This window comes from Megalops cyprinoides, chromosome 2 (genome assembly GCF_013368585.1).
Source record: "Megalops cyprinoides isolate fMegCyp1 chromosome 2, fMegCyp1.pri, whole genome shotgun sequence".
In the NCBI taxonomy this organism is placed as follows: Eukaryota; Metazoa; Chordata; class Actinopteri; order Elopiformes; family Megalopidae; genus Megalops; species Megalops cyprinoides.
The window spans coordinates 5,755,763-5,781,447 of NC_050584.1; the positions used below are offsets into that span (position 1 = coordinate 5,755,763).

The 25,685-nt window shown below is 47.0% G+C and overlaps 2 protein-coding genes across 2 annotated transcripts in view; both read right to left on the minus strand.

The window, feature by feature from the left end:
- Positions 1-1,444: 1,444 nt before the first annotated feature.
- On the minus strand, positions 1,445-17,619 carry topbp1 (DNA topoisomerase II binding protein 1). The gene is made up of 28 exons (XM_036521265.1): positions 17,559-17,619; positions 16,778-16,873; positions 16,511-16,645; positions 15,984-16,127; positions 15,409-15,590; positions 14,698-14,891; positions 14,103-14,294; positions 13,708-13,871; positions 13,039-13,202; positions 12,396-12,649; positions 11,599-11,918; positions 10,868-11,040; positions 10,483-10,694; positions 9,914-10,212; positions 9,489-9,674; positions 8,977-9,092; positions 8,490-8,613; positions 7,734-7,892; positions 6,673-6,784; positions 6,156-6,360; positions 5,749-5,993; positions 5,377-5,519; positions 5,155-5,266; positions 4,902-5,065; positions 4,673-4,801; positions 4,379-4,468; positions 2,651-2,812; positions 1,445-1,603 (listed from the first exon to the last, which is right to left on the minus strand). The coding sequence occupies exons 1-28, from the start codon at positions 17,562-17,564 to the stop codon at positions 1,457-1,459; spliced, it is 4,629 nt and encodes a 1,542-aa protein (XP_036377158.1). The 5' UTR covers positions 17,565-17,619; the 3' UTR covers positions 1,445-1,456.
- Positions 17,620-20,689: 3,070 nt separating this feature from the next.
- The window catches only part of LOC118772406 (dnaJ homolog subfamily C member 13-like), a 64,481-nt gene continuing 59,485 nt past the window's right edge, over positions 20,690-25,685 (minus strand). The window contains exons 54-56 of the mRNA XM_036520706.1: positions 25,295-25,438; positions 24,947-25,046; positions 20,690-21,932 (exon numbers count right to left, since the gene is read on the minus strand). Of these exons, the coding sequence (XP_036376599.1) occupies positions 21,835-21,932; positions 24,947-25,046; positions 25,295-25,438 (342 nt within the window). The 3' untranslated portion in view covers positions 20,690-21,834. The remainder of the gene's footprint in view (positions 21,933-24,946; positions 25,047-25,294; positions 25,439-25,685) is intronic.

Below are 25,685 nucleotides of genomic sequence, written 5' to 3' on the forward strand. Positions count from 1 at the left end.
TTATTGTTAATCAAGGAGGATAAAGGGGAACAGGTTGAAAGTAATGATAGATTTAAAGGTAGTGTTCGGGCTTCCCCTGTTTCCAGCTCACCAGCCGCCATTGTTTCTTCCTTAAATATTTATGGTGTGTCAAAATAACAGTTCAGTGGAATTGTCTCTGGCATCTTTCAGTTCCATCTTTTCTTAAAGAAATAATTGTGACAGAAAGAACTGTAAACTAGAAATGCAGATTAGTGTTGAATATTGTCCCTAAACTGTTTGAAAGTTATACATACAGTATAACCTACAGTACAGTATATACATAGTTATACATAATGCAGTTCTTATGCTCTGGTATTTGTTATATAAAGTTATGCACAGCTTATCCACACTATGAATGTTTTTTTTAATATTCATGCCAACTCAATATTAACTGCATAAATTACTATTTTAAATTCTTTCATGTATTGCTATTGATAAATTATTAAGTGGTTTATCATTGCATTTACTGATTTTTAAAAATCTCTTAAAATTTTCTTAATGTGTGTACTGAATTACTGACAACATGGTCAAAGGGAGAGCCCATGTCTCATTTCCAAAGGGACTTTCTGTACTGGATGCCGAAACGAAGTCTGTGGTTGTTTTATAACAGCACAGAGAGCTGATAGCTCCTCCATCTGTACACAGTTTCTGTGTATTTAACATCTGCACACTGAATTTACCCAATGGCAAAGTATAGGGATAGTTTTAGACTGAAATGAAAATCAACGAGGCACCTTCCTCAAGTATTGGGAACACTGAATATTTTGATTATGCTAAAGATCCTAAAGTTGTTAAATGATTAACAGAAAAATTATGTATCACTAGATTATACAATTATATACTACATAAACTTGTATTGCTGTTTCCTGTGTTTGAGGATTCGAACACAAGCAGCAGTTTTACTGTGGTTTCAGATCAGTTTGCAATCAGATTGTCAGGTACTGACAGGGATTCCTTTAAGTATCTCAATGTTTCATGTGGACCCTGTGTTTGAGAAAGGCCGGCTGCCCTTAACTGCCCTCCAACCATTCTCTGTGAAATTATGATCATGGTAGTTACCATCCTTGCCTTTTTTCTTGAACCCCCTGCTGTTCACTCATACTAAACATACATTCATCAAAACTCAGTTTCCTTTTCAGTAGGCAAATGGCTATAATGAAGCCATTCACATTACTGGGATAGTAAAAATTGATTAATAAAAACTGATTTAACACAACTATGTTAAAACAAATTCAGAGGATAAAACTTTCCAACTACAGCCAAAGCATAGCAGTTCCACAGAATCGCACTCAATGCTTCAAGTTGCATTCATTTTATTTTTCGTACAAATAAAAATCTTATTTACAAACGTAGTCTTTCTTATTACTATTGTTACAGGAAAGAAGGTGAAGTGTGTAAAAACTGCAGAGAGGCAGGAGGGTGTGCTGGCCCGGTCTCACATGAGCCTGGTCTTCTTCAGCGTGGCGGAGTCTCCGGAGGCTTTGCGCTTGCGTGACGGCGTGGCTCGGCTGCTGCAGGCATCGCCCTGCAGGTGCTGCGCAGCCTCGGGCAGGTAATACAGCTCCGCTGTGGGCGACGGCTCCTGGGGGTGAAACAGCAGTTAGCTCCATCTGTCCAACAGTATGAAGCTTTTTAGTGTAGTTACAGTATGTCCTGCCCCCCCCCGTTTTTTCATCTTGGAAAAACCCTCCAACTACATTGGAGCTGTCATTTGTACATTTGGCTTGTTTTACTGCGAGACTCCCTCTACATTGAATGCTATCCTTTGATACACACATGGCAACAATTACTATACTACACACTACAAGTCCCACAGTACATTGGGAGAGCAAATGCTGAATGCCGCTTCTCCCTGATGTCATGAGTAGAGCAGAGATGAGGGGATCCTGGCTGGTTAAAACCATGCTAGCAGAAAAAAGCCAATTATGTTCCGCCACCAAGGGTTCCCAGTTATTGTTGATGAATTACACAGTTCAGGCTTCAACTCTGGCCTAAGCTATTGGCCTGCACTCTGAACGACTACGCCCTTTGCAGCCCCATATACTGATTCCCTAAGACTGCGCTGGCCCTGTGCACACACTCTTAGGCGGTTAATAGACACAGAGGGCTGTTTTCTCAAAGAAAAAAAAAATCACCATTTTAACAAGTATATCTTATGGGAGCCTGAAATTAATTTCAAGAAGTCTGGAAAAAGTATTTGACAATGACCCTGAGGGAAAGTTTTAGCTGGGTGTATTGTGCCCTTGGGCAATGAACCCCAGTTTACTCAGTAAATATCCAGCTGTGCTAATGGATCACAAGTAAAAACTGTTAAGCTGTTCCATTCATTCTGGATACACTGCACACATCAGTCAGTGACCCTGACAATGCTAAAAAGCTGAGAACATCCAACCAAACGCTGGCTCTGGGTTTTACTTTCTCAGAGCCAGCCTCATTAACTTCTGAAACATTATATCTCTCTTACCTCAGGGGTTTCACGCGGTGCCCCCATTCTTTCATTCCTAAAGCCTTTACTTCTGTCCAAAATGAAATGCAGGCAGAACAGCACGGCCTGTGCTCACCTGACTGTTCTTTTCCACATCAATCCCTGTTATGCTGCCTATCTCTACGCCCCACCCACAACTGTCACCTGCATCAGGTAGTCGGCAATGAACTCTGGCTTCAGGCACTTCACCCCCTGGGCCACAGCCTCCTGTACGTTCACACGGAAGTCGCCTGGCTTCAGTCGGCTGAAGTCTGCAAACAGGTGTGTGGTCTCCTTGTAGAGGGCGGGGAGGGGGCTGGGGAACACCTGGGGAGAGGGGTGATCATGACTGTCATGCGGCTGTGGAAAGAGAGGAGAAGCGAAGAGGTACGGACTAGGGGTCACCCGATTACCGGGTCGTTAGATAATCGGGGCCGTTATTTGCAAATTTTTGATTATCGGTCCTCTGTATATTTTTATCTAAATTCCCGATTTAAAAAAAAAAAAAAAAACTTTTAAAAGCAATGCGTGTACTATCCCGACACATCTCCTCTGTCAGAAAAACTGCTACTGGTATGGCTAACATTCCACAAAATTCCCTCATCGGCCGAGACAGACAACGCTATCTGACGGTGAAAATCAAACGTTTTCTCAGACCTGCTGCTGGAAATAAGGATGGAAGGTAAGTATCCAGTGAAAGGGTCGTTGTGCTCAAATCATGCCGTCAACCAAATTGCACAAGGCTAATTGTACCTTTTTGAATCAGTATAAGTAGTCTACGCTTAAGCTAAAAAACAAGCTTGGAATATAAAAGAAATATGGACTTGTAATAAGGACTAACTGGTGCAAGTTTGACACTGCACATTTAACAAATAGTAATGTATATTTATTCTTTCAAATGAAACATTCAAAGAAATTTACCCTAAAGCACAGCCCTTCTGAATTACAGTCGCCATTTAAGCAACCGTTCCCGAAATTAAACTTTAGCTCGTTTGTGTGTGCACTGTATGTCGGAACCTCGCGGTAAAGCTGAAAATACCCGTTTGCCGCTTCAATGTCTCTTCATTTGGCCTCATCATCATCATGGAAGTAGAGTAATTAAAATAAAAATTTGCAGCACTTCACAGTATTTTCGCTAACTTTATCACAGTCCTTCCACACGGTACCCTACTTTTGTATGAGCTGTCCATTTTTCACATAAATGACTTATGAACAAATGGGCTCCTAGAATCTCCCCGCAGCTTCAGAAAAAGCGTGGACGCACAGGCTAGATTTAAGGTTTGATCTTTCATACTTTATGATGAAAATGCAGCCTAAATGATGTATCAATTCGCTTTATTTCTTATGCAATGTTTGCCATTGTTCGTCCGATAATTGAATGCTTCTGAAATAGCAATAGGCATCTGTTGCGTAGCCAAAATAAGATAACCATAGAGAAATTTACCCACAACTACACGATTAGCCCCCTTTTAGTAGGCCCTGTCTCTCTCTCGTACACCGTCTCATTCGAACGTGCACACCATCACACCCACGCTGCAGCTCAAATGTGACCCTCACAGATAATCTTGCCAAATGTGGTCATTTTAGTTATTGCAATTTTCAGTTTACTTTTATCTTTGAGAAAGAATTTTCACTTGATCATTTTGCTCTTTATTTAACTTTATGCCTGAAAACATAACACTAACTAAAGAGGGTTTGTAATTAAATCCATTTTGTCACAGCCTATTTCTTTTCACACTGAAAAAAAAAAAAACGTTAAAAGAATTCAAATATCGGCCTGAAATATCGGTTATAGTCCTCCTTTTGTCACAGGTAATCATTATCGGATCGGCCTTGAAAAAACCATATCACTCGACCCCTACTACGGACACAGACAGGCTGAGGCGCTCTCACCTTGGCACCCCCAGACTGCAGGAGCCGTCGGAACCCCGCCTCTCGCGCTGTGTCGATATTCAGCATGACAGTCCAACCACTGAAGGCTCCCTGCAGGGAATGTGGAGGGCGGTAGGGGTGGCATTAGGGCGGGACAGGGGGCGTGTAACCTGACCGCAGTGAAGGCAGGCTGGGCCTTCTGTCAGGCTCCACAGGAACAGTCTCCGCACTTTGACACTGACGCGACCGCTGAGCAGTCAGAGCCTTTTTCTGTGTTGATCAATATGAGAACAGAGCGGAACACAGGAGGTTTACCTCTCGGCCCTGCTGGCCCTGCAGGTTCCTCCGCCACCTCATGGCTGCCAGGGCCAGCCTGCGCTGCTGGGGGCTGATGCCGGGCAGGGCTTCCAGGATGGAGCTGCTGCCCCACTCATAGTCCTCCTCCTGGTACAGACAGACAACACAGGAAGTGTCATACGGAACCCTGCTGTAGTAAAACCGGGCTGCGGGTGAGCGGAAGAGCGTCGGAGTCTCGGGTGCTCACCTGGACGAAGCGGCCGACAGCGCGGCAGGCCTCCAGGTAGGAGCGGTGCAGGATCCACTTCCCAGCGGCCATGGCGGCCAGGTACTTCTCGTTGCGCAGCGGCTGTCCGACGATGATGTGGGAGCAGCTGGGGTCGAAGCACTGCTTGTCCAGGACCACTCCTCCTGTGGGGGGCAGGACACAGGGACGGGCTGTCAGACAGACGGAGAGACGTACACAGCGCTGCAGGGGTCCGGGGGCTCGAGAGGCTCACCCAGCTCATCTATCAGGTGGCTGTAGTTGATTCGCTCCTGCGGGTTGAGGGATGAGAGCTGGAACCGCGGCGGCTCTGCCTCGGCCTCCGCCGCCTCGCTAATGTCCTCCGCCTGCACAGGGAGCAGAGCTGCAACTTTACTGCCGCTGTCAGAGGTACAGAGACGCACAGCGTGGACCTGCGCGCAGAGGGAAGCACACAGGAACGGGCACACTGGTCTACCTGCGGCTGGGGTGGCATGGGAGGGTTGGTGATGGGGAAGGCGATGCTGGGCGCCTGGGGGGTGAGAATCCGGGGCTCCGTCTCCTCCTGGGGGGGCGTTAAGGCCTTCTTTCCCATGTGCTCATCGATCACATCGCAGGCCGCTGTGGGACCGGAGTACCAGGGGAGAACAGAGGTTAGCAAAAAGTCACCATTCCTAAAAGGCTCTGATATAATCATTTGTCTCCACAAACCCATTTAATGAGTCATGACACTGGAGGGGCGAGCGATTAACGCTGACTTATTCCATGTTCCAATGTAAGAAAAGCAGGCTGCACTCTACCTCAGCGATTATGTACACGCCCCTCCCCTTTTCCCTCCCAGCTCCCTCACCCATTTCCACCAGCTCGGAGTCGGTCATGGACTCCCTGGTGTGGTCTCTGGGCTCTGCGTGGCCGTTGACCGCGCCCCCCAGGCCATGCAGGGGCAGTGGGTCCGAGTGCTGGGAGGGGCTGCCGGGCCACTGTAGGTTGTCGGCCAGCTTGGCGCGCTCCTCCCGCGCAGTGGGGTCATCCCACACGATCTGCTCGCTCTGCGAGGGCTCCGTGTTAACCTCCGGGGCGGCCCGCCGGGAGTGCCTGCGAGAGGAGGGGGACGGCTGGAGGTCAGGTGAAGACAGCTGCTGGGGTTAAGTAGCTGTGAACTTCGGAAATAATGGAGCGCCATGAAAACCCTTTCAAAGCGTCTGTTAATAAACCTGCACGTGTCAGCAAGGCCCCACTCATTCGGGACTCTCGTACCGTAGGGCCTCTAGCGCGCGGCTCCTTCCCGTCCTCCCGGCTCGGCCCGCGCTGTCAGGGGTGTGCGGGTTGGTGTCCAGCCCTCCCGATCCAACCCTCGCCAGCCTAGTGGAAGAGCGCCGCCCACTGGCCAGAGTGGTGGCTGACATGATTTCCTGGAGCTGGCGCTGCAGGTTCTCCCTCATCTCCAGGGCCTCCGCCAGGTCTGAGCAGAGGGAGGGAGAGAGAGCAACTGTGGTATGCAGCTCGGGCAGTGCACACACTGCTCTGTCAAACAGTGAATCAGCTGCTCAATCACACCGACTACTCAAAATACTGGCTCACTTATCTATCTACAATATGGCCATCCACCACACTAATACAGAATAAACATTCATTCGCTAAAACTGTACTTTAGAAATAGCATCATAAAACTATCAAATCCATGCTGTTGGAAAGCACAACGATTAAAGAGACACAAAAAAAAAAAAAAGATTAGTTTACATGGCAGCCATTTTGTGCGTGTGAAACGAAGTACCTCTCTGCTCCGTGTTGTCCTGCTCTGCCGGCTCTTTCTCAGCATCTCCATTGCTGACACACTGTAGGGTTTTTCTGCTTTCTTTGCCGTTGTCCTCCGGGCCACACAGGGACTGAGAAAAGGACCCGGTCAGTACAGGTATCTGGTGCAGGGCTGAACTGGAGCTGGTGCTAGGCTCTCAAGTTCAGAATGGAAGATTATAGGTTCTACGCTTGGCAGACACTAAAACTGCAAGGGGTATTTGGATACTTGTACTTCTGTTGTAAAAATCCACTCATCTGCATCACTCCTCTCTGTTCTGTCCTTCACTTGTGTAAAATGATGATGCATGTTAGTGTTTGGTGTCAAACTGTGTTAATGTAACATTCTTATTTATTTGTGATGAGGTTGATTTATATTGTCTACAATTTATTTTCAGATTGATTTACATCTTTATCTAAATATATAAAATCTGACTCCCACGATCCGTGTGCACCGGAAGTTAATGCTTTTGAATGTTTAAGCTCTTGGTCTCATCTATCGGTCTGTTTTTCTTTTGGTTGTTATACTGTCTCTTGCACTCATGCCTGGTAACAGTACTGATTTTGCTCCTTAAGTCACTGGAGTGAAGGGCTTTGGCCAAATAAGGACAATGTACAAATAATGTCAACAAATGAGAAGGCAATGTCTAGTTTTCACTGTGCATAAATGGCCACAAAAAGGTAGGCCTCTGCTTGTGTGAACAATTGACAGCTCAAAATATGACTAATATTCTGGAAGCTGTATTTGTAGTAACACAGACCCATTACTTAAGTAAACGAAAATAGGGGACCTAATGGCTCAGCAACTTATCTCACCCCGCTGTTCCTTTCTCTAGCCTATAAATGGAAGGGACTGGGTTCTACACAAGATGTGTGCCGGACAGTGCAGTTGTGACACTCAAATTTCCTTCGGGATTAATAAAGTATTTCTTATTCTTATTCTTATTAAGACAAAAATGTGGAATAGTTCTCTTAATCTGGCGTGTCATGAGTTCCACATGTAGTAATATTTATTTAACATGTAAGATTGGCTGTGCTCACCCTGTCCCCCGGGGTCTCGGTGAGGTCTCTGGCCTGAGCGCGAGATGCTGGGGGTGACCTCTGTGTGCTGTCTGCCACCTGGCTGAGGTTCAGGCTCATCTTGGGGTTGTAGGTGAAGGGGTACAGGGACTCGGACACATGCTTCTGCTCCTCTGCACACTGCAACACAGAAGCACACAATGGGCTATTCAGCATTCTCTGTGGGGTCGGAGCAGGGCTGCATTCTAAAGCGCTCGCGCATACCTCTGACTACGAGTGAGTCACATGCTTCCTGCAAAGCACAAAGAACCTTGCAGATAAGTACGCACCCAAAGATGTCATCAGCATTCATTTATAACGTGACACTAGGGTGGACATGATTATCATTCACGACAAAACACGACTTTGTTGTTTCATCATGCTTTTCGAAGAAACATCATCTCGGGTGACACATTGGTGCTGCTTCCATTTTAGGCAAAAACTGAGAGAAAATATTTTGTTTGCACTGGAGATTGTGTGTGGCTGTTACCCGGTGCTGTGTCTTGACTGTGGAAGGCTGTTAAATCCCTAAGAGAGGCACACCAAACTGAGACTGATGTTACTGCTGCCTCTCTGCTTGCACTCAGTATTAAACAGGTGGTTTGGCTCTGCAGCTGACAGGCTTCATCTCCAGGAGTGCTTTTACATAAACCAGCCTTAAGATAAAGCCACGGAATGAGCTCAGACACAGTGACCTGCAGTAACGCTGGCATGACCGAAGGGTCCTCGCACACATACCGCCTGCAGCCAGTGCTGGGAGACCACGTGCACCCCTCTCTCCTTCACTGCCCTGTACTCCCGGCTGCTGTCCCCGACTCGCCCCTGGTAGATGTAGTGGGTCACCGTGTCATCGCAGGACCACCTGAGAGACGGAGCAACACACCCGTCACCGCATCGTCACTCATCCACACAGACACTACAAATAGTAAAGGGGAACCACACTCAGACAGGCCTACATTCGTGTGTAGTGGGGCTTCAACAACCTGACTGTCAAATGCATGGCTGACTAGCAAAGAGGGTAGTCAAGCTGACCCTTCACTCACGGTTGCACGTGCCATGTATAACGATAATAACATGACCATCATTACCATGCGCATATATACTGGTACCCAACCCTCAGGAATGAATAAGACTAAGCGTTGGAGAGCCTGCTGTTGGTACAGTGTTGTGCGTGCGGTCAGAACTCCACGGGGCGGGGGGGCGGGGGGGGGCGGGGGGGTGAAACCTGAAGTCTGCGCCCAGCGAGGCAGCGATGGCGTTCAGCTCGCTCTGCTTCTTGCTCAGCTTCTTGCTGACGCAGATCACCACGCCTGCCAGGGGAGCAGGCTGCTTCTCCTGCACCTGCAAACCACAGCCGTCGCAGGGACATACATCACATAAGCGCGCCTTTGCTGGATCTGGGTGTCGGCAATACATTAGTGCAGCCCGGGTGCTTCTGCAGTTGAGTACTGCCTGTAGAAGATGCATGAACGAGCACTGATTATCAAACAAATGTGCCGCAGAACACCACTGACTGACGCTGAGCTTGGCTGAATAAAGCCATGTCCCAGACTGAAGGATTTAAACTTCCTGCCTCTCACCCCTCTTCCCTGCTCACCTACTCAAGTGGCCCGCTCAGGGACGTCAGCAAAACATCGTGTTGAAGGGCCACCCGATGAAGGCCACAGGGGGAAAGAAGAGGAGGAATGGACTTGGCCCCAGGTGTGCGAAAGAGTGTGAGCGTACGTGGTTACGTACCGCGCGCTCCGGCTCCCTGCTCAGCTGAGGGCTGGCGGTCAGGGCAGTCATCGCGCTGATGTGGCCGCGGGTGCTGTTGGCCAGGGCCACCTGCAGGTTCCTCCCGATGACCTCCGACAGCGGGGTTGCGACCCCTCTGCCCTGCTGTGTCCTGCCCCCTGGGGTCTCCAGAGCAGCCAACGCATCCTGTGCACACATACTGCAGCTTCAACCACAAACACACAAGCACCTCTGCTTTATTCATGCTTCCTGTCTCACAACCCCGCTGGGACTGGGGAAAACGTAACCAAACAAAGGTGCTCTGATGCTAACACTTAATCCATGCTAATGCAGGATCTGCTATCTCAAGGCCTGGAGTAAGAAAAGTAACACGCTGATGTAACACCACTGGCCACGCGACAGAGGCAGTGCAGTCACATGCTCACCTTGACGTTGAAAGTTGGTCTGAAGAGCTGATCTCTGCACAGGAAGCGGGAGGGCGTGTCCAGCTGCAGAGAGGGCTCTCTCTGGGCTGCTCTCCTGCCTTCCTGCTCCTGGATCGTATCCTCCTGTTGACGACCCTGCCTGAGCGCAGAGCGGAAGGCCTTGCTCTGGAAGCGACCCACGTCCAGGGGGGTGACGGTCGCCCCGCCTTGTGGCCCCAGTAGGGGGATCTCCGGGGAGGCGCGGGGCGCAGGCTCAGGGGCCTTCTGAGACCCCCCGACGAAGCTCTCATCCTCTCTCTCTGAGGAGCGGACACGGGGCAAACACATGCAGGCTCATTCACATGCAGCTCCAGACTGAGGCGCTCTGGCAAACGCAGACCTCGGGATACAGGGGCTACTAAGACACATATTATTCTACCGAGTACAAGGTCCACCGACTCTCTCCCACACTCACTTCTTTCACACATTCACAAATAACCATCACGTGTAAATGTGCAGGTAATCACTGAGCCCCTTTGAGAACGCGACACAAAGGAAAGGCCGTCTTCCTTCCCGCCCTGGTGTCTGACCTGGAGAGGGTGGACGGTCCACAAGGAAGTTGCTCTCGTCGGCACGGCGCCCCCTCCTGGCCGACTCCAGCACCCAGCGCATGGTCACCGCGGGCAGCCCCCACTTCTGCGCGGCCTGGTACTTGCTGCCCTCCGGGGTCCTCAGCACCAGATGGGTGCTGGCCAGCATGCCCTTGCGCTGGTTGGCTGTGCGCACGAAGCAGTCCTGTACACTGCAGGAGGAGGGACACAGAACTCAGGGAGGGGAACCCAGGCAGCAGTCATACTGTGTAATACTGTGACTACTGTGTTGCCTGGTTGTGATATGGTTAAATGATCTGCAATGTTACGCCACAGTGAAGCTGCCGCAGTGATGCAGATGGGGCGGGGGTCAAGGCTGTCTCACCTGGCACCCAGGTGCTTGGCCAGCTCCACAAGGGACTCGCGCTCGGCCCCAGTGAACTGGCTGACGGACAGCACGCAGTCCTTTAGGGGGGCTCTGCCGTCCAGCACAGCCAGCGGGGTGAAGAGGGGGTGCGAGTACAGCTCCAGCGCACGTTGCTGCTCCACACACATCGCCTGCGCACACACACACCGCGCACACCATGGTTACAACACATCTCACACAGTTTCTGCTACACTCCCTATGCAGGGCACGTAGATACTCCTTGGTAAAGGAAAAAAATGAAAATAATGTATGAACAAAAATACATAATAATTAATCTATGTAAATAAATACATTACTGAACTGTTTGTCCTTTTGTTCCATATATAGAAGGGTTGTTCTGAAATCCCCTTACAACTGGACAAACATTTTCCTTTTTTATCAAATGTGTGTGTATAAAAAAATCCCTTTGAATATCTTGGGCTCAAGTGGTTGAATTTCAACAACTATATACAAGCATGTACAACTGCATCCACATATACATTTTTAGATGAAAACACAAATAACATAAATGAATTAAACAAACTGCAGAGTAAACATATTTACTAAAAATAGTTTTCTTCTGTTCTGCCTCTGGTTTCATTGTAGTAAGGCCCTCTGCTAGTTGCTGGTGTATTTTAGTGCTTTTTTAGCGATTGGCTGACAATGCAGATACAGTTCTGGCTAGGCTTCCGTGTGTGTGTCTTCCTCACCAGCCAGGTGTCCGTAGCGACCTCCGCTACGGTGGCTTCCACCTCACAGCCCAGCAGCGGCACGATGGCGTAGTCGGCCACCGTGCGTGTGCGCGCACCCAGCACCTTCCCGCCATTCTCCGCCACCAGCGCTGACAGCTGGACCTCGGCCTCTGCGCCAAAGCCGACCAGCAGGAAGCACCTCCCCGAAAACAGGCCGCCCTCCTCTGGGCCGGCGAGGGTGGAGTCCTGCTGCTGCACTGGCTCTGGGTTTAAAGCCTCTGGCTCCGGGATGAGCGTGCTCTGCCCTCTGCTACTGCTGCCAGGCTGAGCCACTTCAACTACGTCAGAGAGGGGCAGAATTACAGAAAGGCGGTGTTAGAGACTGGCAAGATGCACAGCTGCAGCATTCTTCTACTGTTTTTGAAATTCATGTGTACCTGCTTAGACAAAGTTTGTACAAAACTGCTATTAATGACATTTTGTGACAGAAACATAAGAGGAAGGATACGAAGACAGAGGATGATCAACAGTCAGTCTCATAGCTCCCACTTTAGATAGCTGCCATGTTGGCTTTCCTACTAAACAGTACTAGCATGAACCAACTGGTGACTCTTGACTGAATTGTGAATGCTTGAGGACCGATGTGATGTGACCAAAAGGGGCAAGATCCTGCTAAACAGCATACATTACATGTTTCACACCTATATAGTTCCATCACGTTACATTTTCTGGGCACCATTGATAATACTGTTCCCTGCTGCATGCGGTTAAGATGCCCAGTGATATGAAGGCATGGCGGTAAATGAGCTCCTCACCCACAGTCTGCTCTTGGTCCAGGTACTGTGAGAGCAGCTCCTCCTCTGCCTTCTTCTTGCGAGAAGTGCTGGGGCTGGGAAATGGTGGCCCCGCGGAGGAGGAGACGGGCGTACGGGGAGGGGCACAGGCGGCAGGCATCTCCGGGGAGGCCGGCGCAGGGGGCAGGCAGGCGGGGTGGAAGTAGCCCTCCTCCGGGAGCCGGCAGCCCTTGGAGAAGCTGTCCAGCAGCCACTGCACTGTCACCACGTGGGGCCTGATTGGGACACGTCAAAACAGGCCATTCAAAAAGAGCAGGGGGAACGATGAGAATAGCCTGACAGACATTTATAGTCTTTAAATTACTTCCATTCGACAGGTACTCTGCTTGATAAGCTTATCCCCTGCCACATTTATTTATATTTATCCTTTGAATTAGAGAAGGTTCTACATAAACGTAGCACTAGCCCAAACAAAGAGATAAGTAGCTCATCAAGAGCCTGATCCAATCAACTCACTTAAAATTCTGCTGAAACAACAAGCAACTGTCTGCAGCTCTCTAGGGCAAGGGTTGTACCCAGCTTAACAATGAGCAGGTGCAGCACTGCGTGCGATGCCGGCGGGCATGTAGGCTGTGAAGCAGCCGGTCGGGCGCTGGAGCCTCACCTGCGAGAGGCTTTGGACAGGAAGCCGACGAGGTCATGGTCTGGCTCCCCCATGATGACGTGGGTGAGCTCCTCGCTGGGCTGGCTGAAGCGCAGGCCGCCGGCACTGTTCACCATGCGCCGCACCTTCTCCAGCCTCTTCCCCGAGAGTCCGCACAGGAAGAGCTGCCCGGAGGACAGGAGTCAGCATGACATTAGAGCCCTAACCTCATACAATGGATGGATGGAGTGCTAGGCAGCAGCTCCAGTCCCACAAATACAGGTGGTCTACACATATGAGTGAAAAACTTTGGACCTATAACACTGTCTTTTGAACAACAGCACAGTGCAATATTCTTTCTTTTGTGTCAGCAAGTACTAAAAATGTGACCTGTTATAAGCTGAGACTCCAAGCTTGCTTTGCTTGTGGTAGCATGATCACTGGTTTCCACATGCACACAATAATGCTCAGAGTTAAGAAACCGTTTCTGAGTGGAAGGTGAAAAATATACGATTTTACATGCATGTTCCACGAACTTTCAGACAGGCCAGCACAAGTAACCATCAATTCATGGCATCTGTCAGAAGACAATGGCCCTGTGTGCATGCTGAAAAGAGAGAAGTCTCAGGAGCTCAGGTAAATGCAGCTCCACTTCACTGAGCTGCTGGCACTGTGGTGCACGGCACTGACCTTGCAGCCGTCCAGCAGATCATCCACAGGGCAGGTGGTGCTGTCCAGAGCGTCCAGGGCATCGGGCGTCCCAAGGCGGCTGGCTATGGCTGTGCTGAGGGCCGAGTCGTTCACAGATGTCAGGCTGATGTTGGAGATCTGGCTCACGCCCAGCAGAGATGTGCCTGCTGGGGGAAAAGACGCATCTATAACCCACAACAGAAAGACTAAGACAACACATGCAGCACATGCTATCCAGCTCCCTGCCGATGACTGCATGAAGCAAGCTTTCATGATACACTCTTTCACTCTAAGGACAAATCAAATTTGGGCAGCGAATAAAATTTGGCTCAACACCCGCACAGCGAGCACCTCTCAGCCTGTACAGCAGGTGCAGGGTGTGAAAGCCACATTACCCCGCATCTGGGCAGCAGCATCTTTCCTCTTATCGCTCGGGGTGGAGGTGCTGGGCTGGCCGGCCGGCTGGGCTCGGGGCTCCACGCGATAGCGGCTCTCGTCCTGGCAGAAGCCCTTCTCGATGCTGTCAAACAGCCAGTGCAAGGACACGCAGTACACGTTCCACTTCCGCGCACACTCGTACTTCTGGCCTGGAGACACAGCGGGAAGATGGATGAGAGGGGACGTTTCACTAGCCTGTCTGTGTCACAAGCGCCGGGATCATTCAATACCAAAGTAGCAGGGAAGGATGACCGAGACGAAAAATGTGCAAATCAACATCAAAAAGCCATCTGGCAACGAGAGAGAGTGAATGGATTAACTGCTAATCCTGTCAAATTCAGATTCAGTAAAATGGACAACTATGAAACCCTCTAAGGGTACACTGTGCCACGGTCAGCTTATCCAAATGAAGACAATGAGAAGACCACAGAGCAAAAAAAAAAAGAATAGATATTGATCACATTCCTGCAAAGAACCACAGCGCTGGGAGAGAGAGGGCAAGGAGGTAGATGAGGAGGAAGAGAAGTAGGAGGAGAAGGAGGAGGAGGGCACCTTTGGGGTCGCCGACGATGAGGTGCGTGCACTCGTTCATCTTGAGGTGGCCAGTGTAGAGGCCTCCATGCTGCTCACAGAGCCGCTGCACCTCCTTGCGCTCCACGGTCGTCAGGCCCGTGACACACACCGTGCAGCCGCGCAGCACAGGAACCAGGTACTCCTCCAGGGGGAGCTCCGAGTGCTGGAACAGGCTGGGGGGGTGGGGGGGTGGGGGAGATCCAACACCATTCCGTCACCGCCACCATCACAGCATACACAGTCTTCACGGGTTTCATCTGGGTGACATCTAACCTGACATCTAAATGGCATACCACTGCACCCTTTACCACAATGATAAAATCCAATAACATGAAGCCCCAAGATAAAGAAGTTAAATAGTAGAATTTTAAAGTGTTTCAGTTTGATTCAGTTGAGTCACTGGTACTCAGAACAGCCTACAGCTAGTGGGCAGTAAAACACACAAGCAGCAGAAAAAAGGAGCAGATACTAACTCATGTGAGAATGAGACAATAAATTCTTGTATGTTATTGACTTGGTTTATCTGTTGTCATAATAAAAGCATGAAAGTATGATATAAATCAAGAATGAAGGTTGTGTCTGAGTTCCATGCAAAGGTTAGAGATAAATATTGACAGATGTATGTGGTCTTGGCCTTCATTTCAAAACATGCCACTTGTGTAAACCAGCTGTGGGCAGAGGTCCTGTTACCTGTCCTGAGATCTATCCCAGCATGCTCTGACCCAGGTGGGCAGCAAGATGGGCTTGCCCAGGCTGGCGGCCACCAGGTACTTCTTGCTGCCCACCTCCCCAGCCACCAGGTGTGTGACGGACACGTTGAGATCCCGGTACACGCGGCCACCCATCAGCTGCACCAATTCCATCACCTCAGCCTGGGACAGAGCACACACACTCATATACCCTCCCGCTCAACACCAATGTATTGCACAGTCCCAGCTGTGTCTCACTTACATGAGGAGGGGGACATGCTATAATATACCCTCTCATTCATCACAAAGTCATTGTGTAGCGCCAGTTGCACCTCGTCCGTGTGTGGAGGGCACAAACACTAATGTGCACACCCCATTCATTGACAATTCACTGTACAGTGCAAGCTGAACGAGACAGGCCTGAAGCTGATGGCTATAGAGTTAACACTACGGAGCGGAAATAATGTAATGCAAGGAAATTTAGGAGCAAACTATCCCTAGTCACAAAACAACAGGCAAAAACTGTATGTTTACGGCTGAGTGTGTGTCGCACTGTGAGCGGGTCAGGCGGCTCACCCGCGTGTCCTTGTCCAGGCTGGTGCAGGAGATGGTGACATCGGCCATGGCCATGTTGTAGACTGGCTGCTCCGCCTTGGGCACACAGCGCTGCAGCTGCAGACAGTAGAGCACGACCAGCGGGCTCACCACTCTGCACCCCAGCTACAGCAGGAAAGGGAGGCAGAAGCTTAGCAGGAGGGACCTTCAATAGGAAATGGCTGCGGACATTGAAAGCTGGCACATGGACATGGACATGCCAAGCTGGCTTTTGCAGTCACACTGACACACCAGCATGCCCCAGGAATGCACTGCTGAACAAAACCCTACTGCAGCTGAGTTACCACCAACAGTAATTTACCTTAATGCCTTTACTGAACTAAGTGTATTGTGGAGAAAGGGACATACATGTCAATTAAGTGACCTTTGCTGAAGCAGCACAAACCCCCTAATCTCACCAGTCTTTCTATGCACACAAGTCTGTTTCGCCATGTGAAATGCACAGCAATAGAAGCGCTGTGTGCATGATCTGACTAAGTGGCACCCACCTTCCTGCAGTGATGAAAAGCAGGGCTGGAAAAGTTGCTGAAGACATACAGAGACTTGTCATTGCGGTCCAGGTGCAGTGCCGTCTCCTCATCGATGGTCTGCAGGTACTTTTCAGACTGCAGCTCCAGGATGGCCTAGTACATTGGCGGGGGGGGGGGGGGGGGGTTGCAGTTACCAACCAGGGTACACATTACCAACACATTAGAAATGCCACTGCTGTAGCCGTGCTCCATTCTAACAGAACTCGGTAAAGTCACTGCTCTTACCTCATAGGCCTTGGATGAAAGTTCAGATTTTCGCTGATTGGTTTCCACAAACTTCACAACAAAGCCCTCTCTGTCCCCTTTTGAAGTCTTGGCCATCTTCAACAATTAAACAAACAACAAAAAAAAGATTTCATATGAGAATCACAGCAGTCCTGAAAGGATTCATGTGAAATAAGACTAGCGAGTTTAACCAACGTTACCGAGTCTACAACTATATGTACACTTCGTAACACATATAATAGCTGGCTTGCTACTTAGATTTAGCTGATATTCGCTAACTGTAAAAATGTCCATCAAATGTTACAATCGTATAGCTAGCTGGCTTGATATTTGGTAAAGCTACGGGAGCGTTATACAATCGTATCCCACCGAACTAGTAGCAAGCTAACGTTAATGTTAGCCTTGAGCAGTAGCTGTTAAGTTGGCTTGTGTAGACAGCAAAGTATAAATTAACTTATAAACATGCTACCTACCACCTTATAACAGTATTCTTCACTTTCTACTACCATGCAAGAGTGTCGTCTGTATTCTGACAGGCGTTTAGGTAATGTTACTGGCCAGATAATGTTAGCTAACTAGCTAAAATCGCTGTCACTGCTCGCACTTCACCTCAGCACATTAGCTAGCGAGAATCTTAAGTAACAACAACAGCAGGCTGGCTAACAATGGGTATTTCAGCTAGAATAACACCAAAGGCAATTATCATGTTATCTATTAAGCGAACACATGCCTTGCTCTTAAAATGACGAACAGTGTTTCATTCTCTGAATAAAAAGTATACATTCATCTACGCAGAGAGCTCAGCTTCCCCCGTTGTGTTGTGAGGCTCCATCAGATATTCGCGCCAATCGTAATCAAAGAAAGACGGAAGTGAACGGGCTCTTACCGTGGAAGACCCGCAACAGTAGAGTAGGGTAGCCTACCATCTATTGATTGATGGATTTGTCATACAGTAACTAGTTATATTTGAGTGTCTACCTAAACCGTGTTCTCATGTAAGAGTTGGATAATATTTGCCAGGCATTTATGTAGACTGTAGTGTAAAGGCTGATGAGATAGCAGGCTAGCTAGTGTGCGACGAGCGGAGTATAATAGCGGCTGCACCTCGCGAGGTCGTGTGTTCTAACGTTATGTAGTTAACGTTTAGCTGACATCACGAGTTAGCTTGGGAGAGAACGGTTTAGCAAGCTGCGAGCTGTTTTCAGTGAATTTCTTAATAAACGCGTTTAAAATATTCTTCATTCAGTATTCAATTTTCACTGCTACCATGGCACATTACCGTTCATTAAAGTAATGAATAGCTTTATGAGATTTAAAAGTATGCAAGTGTGAGAGAGAAATGGCTATTAGCACGTACAGTATTTTCATCAGACACACAGGATAGTTGTCAACCATAGTAACCAAAATTATTTTACATACATATATGAACAAAGATTAAAAATTGTGCGAAATATTGGGAAATGACATGCCATTTTTCTGGCATGCCAGAAAAATTAGGCTGCCCAAACATTGTTTTTCAATGACTGGGTAGACATAAATGAAAGTATATATACAACACATAACAAATGTCTAAGTCTGAGCATTTATTGTGTGGCAGAATGAAGCTGAATTCAAAATCTCTGTGCTGAGTTGAACTTAGTTACAATAAAAGTAATTGTAATGATGCCAACATCTGGGTAATGTAAATAAATATATATTTTCAACATATATTTCTGTAGAATGCCCCCAACAGGAGCCATTTTTGGTTTTTGTTTAGGTATGATATGTGTCTTGCCAGCCTGTAACTTGAAAGATGGTGTACCTGCCTTCCCAGTAAGAATATAATGTTGCCCTGTGGTCAGAAGAGGTCCTGCATAAAGCAAGTGGTTTTCTTCGGTAAGCACCTCTACAATATTATGAGATATGGTATTTGCAGAAAGTCACACTACATTAAAAATATAGTGTTTTAAGTGTGAGGGTAAACCACCTGTTTTCACAGTCCTGATTTACTGGAGTTAACTGGGAGCACCTCGGTTTTCATGGTTGAGCTCTGGGCCAGTGGCAGAGGGGATATTGTCATTATGTAGGAAGATCATGAACTTAAGTTACATATGGTGCTGATTATAGCCTGCTTGACAGTTCTGCCCTCAGGTTTCACAGTTTTAAAGATACTTACAGCCATCTCTTACTCCTGTTGGTGCTAGAAAATTGGTCCTTGGTGCTAGAAGACACATTTTAATAAGGAAGCCTGAATTATGTCTATAGATGCTAGTTATCACATGCTGCAGAAACTAAGGGACATAACTGTATACCCAAGTTGCCAAATGTCACCCAGGTCAAATGACACAGTTACAGCAAATTTTCAAAAACATACTGTACAAATGTACCATATGGACATAGGTGGTTATATTATGACATTGCTACTGTGAAGACTTTTTCTTTTGCTAATGTCAGTTCAAGTATAGAGGTCTGCTAGCTTGAGTATGGATTGTGGCTGGGTGCTCAAGAGTGCCTAGTGCAGAGAAGAACATATGTGCTTATCACTGTTTCGTACACAGTTCTGCGTGTAATAATAATGACCACAACAAAAAAAATTAAAATTTGCATGGATGAAATACAATCACTGCTAGACTAATTTCATTAGGAATTAAACTACCTACAGGTTTGAGGTTACCTGTTACACATGAAAGGGGTGCCTATGTGAGGCAGAATGACCTCTGAATTTCATAGCCTTGATATGTTGTAATAAAAAGATTATTACAGAAGACACATGCAATCTTTTATGCCCAGATAAATGCAAACATGTAAAACTTGCATGTTTCACAACTGCATGTTTATCAACAATTGTGACAACAAGAGTAACAACAGTATCATCACAACCAGATGAGAATTTGCATGTTAAAAGCAAATTCCTTGTAGGAACCCATATAGGCATTTCAATTTTTCCCTGATGCAGGAGGGCAGCAATTTGAACTGGTGGTAAGGGAGCTTGCAACACATCTGTTGCTCCTGTTGTAACATTGAGCAAGGTGCAATTCTTTACTCCGACAGCTTTCAGACAATAAAAGAAGTGTGTCAAAAATACCAGGTTTGATCAGGACAAGTATGCAGCAATGATTCATTTTTCCTCACTTCGTGGAACTGAAGTAGTACAACCTAATGTGTTGAAAACGATTGATATGGGTGCTCTACTGGTGTCAGCACCTATGTTTTTAACCACATCTCGCTAAAGGGATCTCAGTTTAATGGTAGCAAGGCCCATATTTTGCCTCACATCTCTGGTTGAGAAACATTATGACAGTGAACTATGCAATTCCATTCCTCTGTACACCTGTTAATCCAAGGTAGTTGGAGTGGGAAGGGGGAGCTGGAGGGCCAGGCTCGGGAGGAGCAGATCTGCACACAGCATGCAGTAATACTTGGACAACAGAATAGATTATAACTGAAAAAAATATTCACACCATATATTTAATACATTTACTTTTTAAAGTGCCCAAACGAATACTGGAAAGCACTATATACTGTACATCATCAGGTGTTTGTAACAAAATAAAAGTAACAAAGGGTCCAAAATTTGCCAAATCTAGAGGCAAATGCACTAAAATGATAATGGACTACAAACATTATTTTATGTTAAGGCAAGTATTGTGTGATGGATGATGAATTGGTGTAAGGTAGAAGAGTTCAAAACCAGTGAACTAATATTTTACATGGTTTTCTTCATGAAACAAATCAAATAATCCCAGTAACAGTGATCACCAGCCTTGGTAAACTGGTCGTTCATGAGAACTTTCCATGTAGATCACCAATATACCGCATAATCTCTTATATATATTTATATAATATTCTACAGTATTCTCTGAATACTCTGTAGATTATGCAATACTCTGCAATAAAAAATGTTGAGGAAAAAAGATTGTGGATTCCCTTTGTTTATTCTTAAAATTTTATGTACAAGTGCGACTGATTTTTTTTTTTTTTTTAATGTACATTCAATATAGAAAGTTTATATACGGCATATTATATGAACATTTCACAATTGCACTAGTTGTTCACATAGTTTTATAATCAGGAGTCGATATTATTGTTCCTCTTTTTGTCTCTGCAGAAGCTTGTTTGTAAAGGCCGTTATTTAACTAGGTATAAATATTCTAGTGCTTTTTACAGTCTGGAGAGGGAAAATAAGGTACGAAAGATTTCGTTTACAGAGAAAAGGACAGAGCGACAGTAAAGAAGTGCAGAACTTGATCACAAGTATAACATACATGACAAACTGCCAATGGAGCAGCGTCCGTGCCCAGATGAGCGTACAAGGTCTTGACTAGACATCTCACGCCCGTCTGGACACAAACCTCTTGTCTAGACATTCCACCTGGTTCTAGAAAGCCAACAGCCATAAAATATCATCACTGTGTGAGATTCATTCTTTTCTTTTCCATACAACACTATAAAACAACAATATAAAAAAAAAAATTAGGAAAAGGATTCATATCAGGATCGCAGTCTTGTAAACTGATGTACATCACGTTTTAAGTACTGTAAGGAACGAAAAAAGTCCCCTCGATCCACTGCACACAGCTAGGCTTGACCTCCTTCTGCATGGACAGGGCACGGCTGAGTGTTACTAGTTGGGGCAAAGCGGTCTTTCAGAGCTGGAAGAAGGGAGCGGAAAGGGAGGGAGGGAGGAGACAGGTCCACTGCATGGTGACATCTTCAGACTTGGGTTGATATTTTCCACGCGCACACAAAAAAGAGTAAAAAATATATTAATACAAAAGTAAACTATGCTCGTCTCATTGGAAACAAAGAGGAAAAGAAAAAAAAAACAGCACAAAAATGTGTTGTTTATTTAAAACAAACCAAAAAAATTGCTAGAGAAGAGAGCGAGTGCTGATTGGAGGACATTTTGGGGGTGGGGGGGAGTGGGGGCAGGGACAGTGTTGGTGAGTTTGAGGGCCAGTCCCGGCCCCCCAGCCCCTCCTTCCCATCTTTCTCTGTGTGCTGTACAGTCTAACGGAGCTGCAGCCTGGGTCTGCAGGGCTGGTCTGTCTGCCTGGACATGTCCGTCTGTCTGTCCATCAGCCCAGGTCCCCGATGTCATTGTCCACAGGTGGTGGTACGCTGGGCATAACTGTGGAGCCTGTCCCAGCTGTCAAGTAGCCCGCTACTCCTGGACCTGGGGGCCGGTGAGAGCAGGAGAGAACAGGAGGAGAGAGGACACATGATACAGGGCTGATTGCGTCATACACTCAGTCTAAGAGACAGACCTGCTACAGAAAAATATACAAAGGGGCATGCTGCCAAATGATCCTTGATGATTGCTGATACAATGCCATGAAGTCACCAACAAAGATGGCCCATGAACACAATGCAGCTAGGGTGGAATGTTCACATTTGTAGCAACCACAAGCCCGTTATTCGCCGTAACTTAATTAACTGTGATTTCTAAAATGGTTAATAACATCATACAAAGAGCTTTGGGTGGTCCCTGCTTCAAAAAGGTCAAGAATGCACAGGCAACAGCATATTCACCGCTTGCTGTACTCATTCCCTGTAGTGCTACTTCAAATGGTAAATAATTTGGAAAATCTAGTATCGGTAACAAGACTCGGGATAATTTTGTTTTCCCTCTCACTGAAACACATTCTCTAGTTGCTCAAGTCCAGCTAAAGCCAGATGCTTGATTGTAATGGTCACAAGGTTGTACAAGGTTTGAGGTGCAAAAATGTTTTGAATGTGAATTTTGTTTAAAACATTGGAGACCATGACAGCCGTTTTAAAACACTAATTACAGGCTACTCACAGACATAGTACTCTGGTCTGTGTTCAAATGTCTCAAAAGTGCCAAAGCACCCTCTCTATATCTCAAAACAATGGTATGTGTGATTCTCTAAGGCTTCATGTAGCATTATATGAATTTTAGAACGCATAAACCCCCATCTATATACTGTATAGTAATAACAAATTGGCTCTGTGACGCGTATACAATTATACAGGTAACATGATAAGCATGTAGTTCTGGAAGAGTAAGGGAACAAGCAAATGGAATGACTGTCTAAAGGGGCAGATTGGTCAGAGAAGGCATCTGGACTGGCCACACTGAAGACTCAGTGCCCATCCATCCATAATTCCCCTGCACTAGTAATTTTTCTATGTATGTGCATTACCAAACTGATCCCTTATGCCCCAGTATACTGACACAACTGGTAAGAGACAGGTTGATTTAGAAGTCATTGTTTCATTTTTGTGCAGGCAAAATCTAATTTAGCTCCCACTGACAAAACAATTTAAGTTCTTTTACATGCAGTTAAGCAGATACATAAATGACCATGCCACTGCACATACATGCCTTATCTGTGCAAACACAGAATGCCTTATGCTACACTACGCTTACCAACAACCACTCCAGATTGCTGAGCAGCAGGAGTAAAATTCTGTTTCATGGGAGACTCACAATGCAGCCTCCTGAAATTCTTACTCCATCTCTGTTTCAACATTTATGACAATAAAAAAAAAAATCGCTTCATTCAAAATTACACAGATGCTCTTGTTTAGTTTTGTACTACACTATTTATTTGACTTAGACTGCCTACAGTTAGATTTCCCCGGCAAGAGTATCTTGCTACTGCAGCAACAGCCGTGGCCCAAGTGAGACTTCACCCTACCGATATTAGGTAATATGTGGCTCTATCATGCCCAGCACTCTAACTACTCTGCCTTTCTGCTCCACCAAACCAAAACCTACCTGTTACGAGATGCAAGTTATCATGGGAGGTGTGGTCTGCACTTTGATTGGCACTTGCTACAAGAGGGCTAAATGAGAGGGAGAGTGAAACTACAGCAGACTGGAAAATTGAAATGGCAGATGGAGAGTGGAGAGCGTGATGAGGAGTTTGGGGAGTGGGGGGGGGACGCAGGGGGACACAAAAGCCATCTACCTGCGTCAGAGCAAGAGAGAGGAGGGCAAGGAGGCCCCCCGCTGCGGCGACTACAGCCCGCTCCGCAGGGGGCTGCTGGCAGCCAGGAGAGAGGGGGTGGACACACCTGAGGAGACAGGACAGAGGAGGAGGAGGAGGAGGAGGAAGAAAGGGAGGAGACCGGCAACGGGTGCGACAGAGGAAGACAGACAACGGGATCCTTCACACCGGAACTGTTCGGCCACCTGAGTTCTGATCTTAGGAGGGAGTTAGTGTGTGTTCACATCCAGACCAAAGCACAACCTCTACTGGCCCTACACTGCTTCCAGTACACTTGGTAATAATGCCTGACCACACTATTTAACAGCTAAATTAATTAACTACACAAACCATAAATCCTGTACTGGGATATTATAAAATACAGTTTTGTAAGCAATGTGCTAGGTCAGGGGGTAGTATTGACATTTTTGTGGTAATTACCCTTTAGAGAAGGAAAGGCTGCAGCAACTTACTACAGTATCCAGCTTTTGTCACCAAGTCATTGTAACTTAACTTATTAAGAGTAAGTGTTACATTTACATTTATTCATTTAGCAGACGCTTCTATCCACAGCGACTTACATAGGTTACAGTTCTTTACAATGTTATCCATTTATACAGCTGGATATTTACTGAGGCAATTGTGGGTTAAGTACCTTGCCCAAGGGTACAGCAGCAGTGGCCCAGCGGGGATCGCACCGGCAACCTTTCGGTTACGAGTCCTGCTCCTTAACCACTATGCTACACTGCACTACACATGTTTAAACCTGAATAAAATACATCCTCCTTGCATACAAGATATAGAACACACATGTATTTCTGTCCTTTTGCATGTTGTTATTAATCCTTAGTATCTCTGATAAATTTAATTCAATACAATTTCATACTGGCTCAATGTATTAAAAATCACTCCAACAAAACCTTTAGTCTCAAGGCACAAGACAGTGAAGCCTCTTCCCTATACCGGTTGTACTAGGTGCCACATGCATTGGTTCTCAGTTAGTCACACAGTGTCAGGCAGTCAGGCAGAGATCAGAATGCAAGACAATCTCAGACACAGGCAAAGATCAGAAGACAGGTGAAGAAAGAAGAAAGAGAGATATATTTTGCTATGTCCTTATTCCTTGTTGATTTTGTGCTTTCTGATGGCAGGGAGATGAATGAACCGTCCACTGTGAGCTGTGGAACAGGTACACTTGTTGCGTGCACCCGTGTGACGGTGTGCACACACATACCTGTTAGATACCCTGCAGTCTGAGACTCGGAGATGAAGAGGTCATGTTTCTGGTCTTTGAAGGCACTCCACACGGTGGAACGAGAGAGGATTTCATTCACCTGAGACAGAGACACCCTTGCTGTCAGTAGCAGTTCTGCAATGTACACCGAACAGTGATCTACTATTCACTCAGCTGAAAGACCCACTGGAAAGAGCTGTAGTACGAATGTATCTGCGTCACCTGCTTTAAGAAAATCATCTCTCAGTATTAGTTGTATCCAACTACTTTTGTGTTATATTTACGACTGCACTGATCTGCTACCGTTGTGCCCTGGATTACAGATATGACTGCGCAGATCTGCTTCACCTGCTCTCCGTACTGCAGGCTGCGGGTCATGGACTTGAGCGCCTTGACGATCTGCGCCTTAGTGGCAGACGGGTTGTCCAGTGTCTCCAGCCCCACTCCTTCCAGCAAGCGCAGCAGGTAGGGCACCAGCTCCACCCTCAGGGCCTGTGTGCAGAGTCACACACACACGCACGCACGGACGCACGCACACAGACACAGACAGATGCGCACACACACAGGAGAAACAAACGTCAGAAACGAACAGAGCGGACAGAAAAACAAGAGGAACGAGTGCAGGAGAACCTGAAAAGAAAATATATATTGCCAGGCTCCTACTGGAACACTGTGACACAGACACGCAGAATGATGCTCACACTCCCTGGCCTGTGAGTGTTATTAGCCTGGCCTGACA